This window comes from Diospyros lotus, chromosome 14 (assembly GCF_014633365.1).
Source record: "Diospyros lotus cultivar Yz01 chromosome 14, ASM1463336v1, whole genome shotgun sequence".
NCBI lineage: Eukaryota > Viridiplantae > Streptophyta > Magnoliopsida > Ericales > Ebenaceae > Diospyros > Diospyros lotus.
This window is the reverse complement of record NC_068351.1, coordinates 5,288,478-5,296,306: the sequence shown is the minus strand read 5'-3', so window position 1 is coordinate 5,296,306 and position 7,829 is coordinate 5,288,478. Positions and strand designations below refer to the sequence as shown.

General features: G+C 33.4%; 1 protein-coding gene across 1 annotated transcript; it reads right to left on the bottom strand.

Moving 5' to 3' along the window:
- Positions 1 to 351: 351 nt before the first annotated feature.
- On the bottom strand, positions 352 to 2,699 carry LOC127790635 (NAC domain-containing protein 90-like). The gene is made up of 3 exons (XM_052320216.1): positions 2,500 to 2,699; positions 1,510 to 1,802; positions 352 to 945 (listed from the first exon to the last, which is right to left on the bottom strand). Exons 1-3 carry the CDS (start codon positions 2,663 to 2,665, stop codon positions 616 to 618), a joined length of 789 nt encoding a protein of 262 aa, XP_052176176.1. The 5' UTR covers positions 2,666 to 2,699; the 3' UTR covers positions 352 to 615.
- Between the last annotated feature and the right edge of the window lie 5,130 nt (positions 2,700 to 7,829).

Here is a 7,829-nt window from a genome sequence, read left to right as displayed (position 1 = left end):
TAAAAATGTAACCTCATTTGATTCTTCTATTTTTTTTCTTTTTTTTTAATGTGTCCCCGCGCTTATTCTCCATTCCTTATAATTCCTTTTTTTTTTTTTTTTTTCTTACAACATCCCTTTTTTTGTCTAACATACAAGTTATCAAGAAACCCTACACGACCGAAGCTGCAAAAAATTTGCTAATGAGTTAATAATGAATTCCTAATTAATTAATTAGTAATGAATTCCAAACAACAATACCAAAAACATTTGACAATGAACTTTTAAACAACCAATCAAATCATAGCGCTGTCAAAAAAAAAACTAGAAATAAGAAAAAAAGAAAAGCTCTATTTCTCAACAAAGATCATACAACCCTAGGATGAAACCATTTAGGTTTCCTTCAAATGTTATTTGTCAGGGTTTTCTTATTATCATAATATGTTTCTCATTTCAACTGTTATATATCTCCTATGTTATATAATATGCCCACTTAATTAGATTTCAATGGTGAAGTACAAGGAATAGGACAACTTATGTGTCCTTAATCTACCTTTACACACGAACATATGCACTGAAAAAAAAAGAAAAAGCTTCATTTCTTCATATATAGCTTTCTAATGTTGGTATTTCTTCTCAAAACCAGTTGAGCTGTTCCCAATCCCACAGAGGCTGATTCTCAATAAGTAAATCCCAGTTATCGCTAGCCACCATCTGAGATAGGTCATTACCAACATCAACATGGTTTCCTAACGAGGATCTCTCCGATAAGCTTGATCTGATCTCCATTATTGGATGATTCTGATCATCACGAGACGTTGTCGCCCGATCATTGCCACTGTGATGAGTTGGATGAACCATTAATGTCGGATCAGCTGCTGCAACAGTCGGTGGAGGTAGCCTGTCAAAAGAACGCAAGCATGTCGACGATCTGTACACACGGCAGAGACTAAGCTCCTGTCTTAACTGATCAAAAAACATTAAATCAGTACAATTTTTTTTCTCAGAATAAGAATACAGAAAGCAGGAAAGAAAATGAACAACAACAGACTGACTAACAGCTAGAAGAGTCCTAGATCAATAGAAATTAATTGCAAGTGGGAAAGCATGTCAAGAAATTTAGTACTTGCAATTTCCATAAGGACGATGTTACCATGGAACTGAATTATTAAATTTTACGAGCGATTTCACTCAAACATATTAGCAAATATGGTGAATCTTTAAGAAGAAGAAGAAGGAGGAGGAGGAGGAGAAGCAAATCATTTACCTAACCAAAAAAATAAAAAATAAATCAAAGAAGAAGAAGAGACCGCTCCTTTCCGGCATGGTTCAGGCCAAATGAAATAGCTAAACACCAGAGCCCTTCTTTAATTTCCATCAAGATTATGCCGTGAACTAGCATCAAAGCTTTATTATATATAAGTTCAGGAAGGATTTTCGAAATCCTTCATTTTAAGCATATATATTAATTAATAAATTATCTTATATCTTAGCTCCAGTTTTATCTCTAATTTAGTTTTAAATTCATACCTTTGGAATTTTATTACTTGATGATGATTCCTCCCCGTCAATTGCCCTATATTCATTCATTTTCCAGTCAGTCTTCCTCCCAGTTGGAGCTCTTCCTGTGTAAAAAACCATTGTTCTCTTCACACCAATAACTTTGTTATTGGAAGAGTAAACGTAACCTGGAGAGCCAGTAGCTTTCCAGTATCCGGAAGCTGTGAGGCGGCTGGGCCTTCCACCACGGGCTTCTTTCTCTTGTCTAGGAACAAAGAAAAACCATTGTTCGGGGTCTCCACGACACAGTTCTCCCGCAAATTCTGGTCCAAAAAATGCAACATTTAATTAGAAGATGCAACCTTGGCTTATTAAATATTAGCTACATTCTAGTCTTCTAATCTTCACTCTCAACATGAGATAAAAGAAAGGAAATGAAATTAAAAAATAATAATTTGTTAATGTGAGGATCAATTACCCTTTTCTTCAACTTGAGATGTTGTTACGAGTCCATGCATGACATAAAAGGTGGAAACAACCGAAATTTCAAAAATAACCAAGAAACTGAACAAGACAATCTAACCGAATATAAGGTAGCATAATTTTTCTCGTCTTGTTTTTTTCTTTTTCTTTTCCTTTTTTTGGTTGCTAACTAGGAGATGACGACATATTAAGAAACATACAACAGATAATATGCAGAGGACTAATGCAGAAGTGACAAGAAAAAGAGAGAGGAACTAATTACGCTGCGTTTCCATGGCTAGAGCCTCGGCAGCACTAACTTAAAAAACATTGATTAGGGAAGATTGATCTGTTAAGTATATTCAAGATGGCAATTTCTTCAAGACAGACTAGTATGTTCAGTTATGCAACCTTCACAAGAAACGTGAAAGAGATAAAAGGAACGATAGACTTAGAAAACTGACCATTAATTTCTTAAAAACCCATTTCAGAAATCAACAAATAGTTAGCGGGAGAGAGGGGGGGGGAGAGTGAGAGTTAAAAGATGAGAGTACAAACGTGGGAGATCCCCTGGATTGAAGTGATAAATGTAGAGGATTGGAATCACTCGATCAAGGTCTTGTCTTGTGCCTCGTAGCTTGTTTTGGAGATAGAATGAAACCAGTTCTTCTTCAGTTGGATAGAATCTAAACCCTGCAGGCACTGTCGGGCAAATATTCTCCATTAATTGAACCTCTCTCTTAAGAGCTATTTCTGCTTTGTTCTCTGCCCTCAACTTTCTGCTCTTACATGTTCCATATATATATACACTTTCGTTGACAAGGTGTGCCAGGATCTCCATGAGAGAGAGAGAGAGAGAGAGAGAGACAGACAGACAGACAGAGAGAGGAGTAGAATTAGAAAAAGGGTTTCCATAGCACCGCCTAGTGATGTTGCTGGGAAATTTCCATAAGCATGCAGGAAAGGCATTGCTGCACCTGTCATACACTATATGAGGCATTCCCATTTGGATAAAATATTTAGTGATTTTGATAGGATCTAACCTGAATGTGGGGGGACCCTGAGAACAGCAAATTAATCCAGGGAAAGGTTTACTATATATATATGGTCCATAATAATATTTTTTGTTGTATTACCTGTACGTCAATATTTTATATTTTAGTATATCTAGTTTAGGCAAACTTCCAACTCTAAATAGTATAAAATGTTAAATAATTTAAACATATATTATTATCATGTTTTAGTAATGATAATGATCATTTTTTAATCGAGTTTCAAAACATACGATGGTGAACAATAATTAAGAAATCAAAATTTATGAAAAAAAGAGAGAAGGGCTGGGTATAAAGGAAAATCTCTCTCTGGGCAGACACGTCACCCCATTTCATTTATTATCCTTTCATTATTAATGGATTTCCTCAAAAAGATTAAAATTAATTATTATTGTTGTTAAATTATACAATTTCAGTACTTCCATGTAGGCACAAAAATCCGACATGATGCTACTTGGAATGAGGCCAAAAAACCTTGTTTTATTCTAAAGAGTTGAATAAAAAATCTAAATACATTAATAAGATAATATTTTTAATACAAGTAGGCTTTAAATTGTAGTTAAATATTATTTTAAATTTAAATAACACTGAGAGTATATATAATTTAGAATGATATATCACAATTTAACAAATATTTATGTAAAAATTTATTTATATTGTCCGTGTGTTAAAATTAAACTCATTATTGCATTTTATTTTTTAATAAGATGGATGTATTATATGTATTTTTAGCTTCCAAACGCCATTATATATAGTTGATAATAAATACATTGTATTTTGAAATATTTCATTAATTAATAGAAATAATTGAAAATTAAAACAATATATAATAAATATTACATCTTTTCTAAAAAAAAATTAACATTTATATATATATATATATATCCTTAACATTACCCTAAAGATATAATGTGAATTTTTGGCTAAAGCACATACATATGGCTCCCGCCAAACGAATATGAATCATCTATTCTAGAATTAGCAACCAAAAAATGACTTTCGTTGTTAAATAAAAACTAAATTTTTTATTTTTTATTTATTAAAATTTAACGACGAAATTACCTTTTCATCTCTAATTTTAGTGATGGATTATTATTAATAACTTTTTCGTTTTTAATTTTTTTAGCAATGGAATAATTTTTCGTTACTAATTTGTGTCGCTAATCCGTTGCTAATTTCACAATTTTTTTTTTCGTAATCCATCACTATTCTGTCCTTGTTGCATCGCAAAATAATTAAGAAAATTTCCATCACTAAATACTGAATTTCTTGTAGTGTATATTATCAATGCATTGACCTAATTTGGCATAAGAACTCTTGATTTTCAAAAAATGACTTATTTATACATATTTTATTTTATAAAATATATAAAATCAAATGACTTATGTTTTCTAATATGAAACTTTCATGGAAAATATCACATTCAATTAATTGAATTTCATCTTTATTATTTGACACATTACATTTTTTATGGAATTAAATTTCATACTGCAACCGTTAAAGCATGTTTTGGCCTATTTTTTATGAAAAAATTCATTTAGGGGATTGGTTTTTGTTTTTCATACAAATTAGAAAATATTTTCTTTTCCAACTAAATGCTATCAACACACCCTTACATCATCAAAATAATTCATCTTCATCTGAAATTTGGTTTAAAAAGATAAAAATTAAAATGTAACCACCAAGTATGATCTGTTAAATGTGAGCCTTTATTTGAAAATTTTTACTTTTTTCTACACATGCATGTATAGTGGGTCTCCTTTTAGTGCTTACTTATCATAATGGATATATACTTGTCTCCATAACTTCTGCCAAACTTATTAAATGAATAGATTTGAACAAAAGAAAAATCAATAGTGAGTACGAACGGTAAAACAAATCTAAATTGGAAATTAATTTTTATCATATTATTTTTTCAATTTAAATATAAGAAATTTCTTTCAAAAAATTGAACTTTAAAATCTTTAGATTTCTTCATTCCCATTGTCAAATTTAAGCTTATAATACTTTGTTAATGATGTTTTATTTTTAAAAACTTTAAAATTAATTTATTTTTCAATATGTTTGTTTGTATAATTTTTATTTTTAAATATCAGTAGACATCTAACATGTGGAATATTTATAAGGTGAGGCAAAAAGTAAAAGTCGATAATACAAAATAATAATCATTTTAATTTTTATATAAATTGATTGAAAGATGGGTACTTGATTGTTGCGGAAGATAAATGTTCAAAACAGAAAAAGAGGTTAGAGCAATATATAATCAAACCAAATAGTTATCGAACAAATCAGCCAAGAACATGATAGAACAAGAGAAACTCCCTGTAAATAACTTGTCAAGGCTCAGATCTGGGTCAGTCCAGATTATACCACAGAGGTAACACCAAAATAGGGACACCAAGCCTCACGGAAGCTCACAAGGGACAAGCCACACAAGACCCCCAAATCGGAACCCTAAACCCTCTCGGCCAGTACACCAATCTTCTCCCAAAACCACACAGGTAACGTTCACCACAAGATCCACCAAGGAACAAGAACGATCACAGAGATATGAGACGAAGAACAGTATCCGAGAACTTACCTCAAACGGATCTGTCGCGCCAAGTAAATAGAGGCTACTCACCGACCGACCATTGGCTTCCCAAAGGAAAGGAAGATCACTCCAAGAAGATGAGATTTGACCGAAGAAGGAAAGGACCAGCTTACGGATCTCAGCCATCGAAGGAAAGGATCGGGAGAGCAAAGAGAAGAAGAGAGAGAGAGAGAGGCCGCCGAATGAGGACAAAGAAGGTAGAAAAGATGCCTTTTATATGGTGGTACTAGGGCACGGTTGCAAATGGCCATTTGGCTTGGGCTTGGGCTCGGCTTGGGCTTCCTTAGGCCTTGAGCAAAGGGGCTCAGCCCATTTCTCCTCCAAAAGGCCTAATTAAGAGCTTATGGCCCGACTTTTAATGGGCTGCCAATGGGTGGTATTTTTTGGACAGTACTTCAATCCCGGGCCGAAACCTATGAAGATAAACCCGAATATTTCGTCATAGCCTTGGGCCTCTTTGGGAAACAAAAAACAACAAATCTCCACCTGATTCCCAAAGATGCCAGCAAACACAAACAGAAACATGAACAGCAAGATGCAACATAATGCAGATGATGCATAAGCAACTATCAAGTAATTTTGCCAATGTTAAGTAAATCTAGGCAGCTTTTAAATTTAGCCATAGGCAGAATTTTAGTTCCCATGTCAGCGGGATTATATTCAGAAAGCACTTTTTCCAATCTAACTATGTTTTGAGATACGATATCACGAATAAAATGCAGTCTCACATCTATATGTTTGGTGCGTTCGTGAAAAACAAGATTTTTACATAAATGAATTGCAGATTGGCTATCAGAGAAAACGGTCACATTTTCATTAAGAACACATAGTTCATTTAACAATCCCTTAAACCACAGAGCTTCCTTAATGGCCTCTGTAGCAGCAATGTATTCAGACTCGGTGGTAGAGAGGGCAACAATATGTTGAAGTTGAGACTTCCAACTAATGCATGATTCACACAAAGTAAATACATAGGATGATGTGGACTTCCTATTATCTCTATCACCAGCATAGTCTGAATCAGTAAACCCTTTTAATATCACATTATTAGACTTATGCTTATATATTAATCCTACATTATAGGTGCCTCTTAAATACCTTAATAACCATTTCACTGCTTCCCAATGATAGGGACCTGGGTTTGTCATAAATCTGCTGAGAGTACTAACTGCATAGGCTAGGTCTGGCCTAGTACATACCATGAGATACATGACAGAACCTATAGCATTTGAGTAAGGGATTCTATTCATATATTCCTTTTCTTCCTCATTATCAGGAGATTTATCTTTAGATAATATGAAATGGTTTCCTAAAGGCAAAGATACTGATTTACTATCATGCATACCAAATCTTTTTAAAATTTTTAACACATATGCTGTTTGATGCAAAAATAACATAGAATTTGACCTGTCTCTTTCAATTTCCATACCTAGGATTCTCTTAGCCATTCCTAGGTCTTTCATGTCAAATTCTCCACCTAATGCAGATTTTATGCTATTTATCTTTTTGATATCAGGACCAATAAGAAGCATATCATCAACATAAAGTAAAAGAAACACACAGTCATCATTATTTTTGTGCTGAAAATACAAGCAATGATCAAACTCACTTCTTTTAAAACCAATTGTTTTAACAAAGGAGTCAAAACGTTTGTACCATTGTCTTGGGGACTGTTTTAAACCATATAAGGATTTTTTTAAGAAACACACAAAATCAGGCTTTCTTTTGTCTTCAAAACCTTTTGGTTGATACATAAAGATTTTTTCTTCTAAATCACCGTGCAAGAAGGCAGTCTTTACATCTAGTTGTTCAAGTTCCCAATCAAAATATGCAACTAATGCAAGCATGACACAACTGGTAGTGTACTTAACAACTAGTGAAAAAATCTCATTATAATCTACCCCTTCCTTTTGTGTAAATCCCTTGGCTACTAATCTAGCCTTAAACCTTATTGGTTCTCTATCAGTTGTACCCTCCTTAACCCTATAAATCCACTTGCAACCTACAATGGACTTATTCTTAGGTTTAGGGACTAATTCCCAAGTTTGGTTCTTGTTAAGGGAACTCATCTCCTCTTTCATTGCTTCTGTCCATTCTTTTGAGTATTTACTTCTTATGGCTTCCTCATATGTGTTAGGCTCATTTTCTGCTAGGTCTTGATAGCTTGCATAGGCTAATTCAAAATCTGAGGCTAATCTTTGAGGTAACCTATGAGACCTTCTTTCCCTATCCCTAGCTAGTTG

Excerpts from the sequence above, each read along its gene's own strand:
- LOC127790635 (XM_052320216.1), bottom strand. The coding sequence starts at position 2,665 with ATGGAGAATATTTGCCCGACAGTGCCTGCAGGGTTTAGATTCTATCCA. Across the intron at positions 1,803-2,499 it reads CAATCCAGGGGATCTCCCAC|AATTTGCGGGAGAACTGTGT; the intron begins GTTTGTACTCTC and ends TTTTTGGACCAG. Across the intron at positions 946-1,509 it reads CAAGTAATAAAATTCCAAAG|TTAAGACAGGAGCTTAGTCT; the intron begins GTATGAATTTAA and ends TTTTTTGATCAG.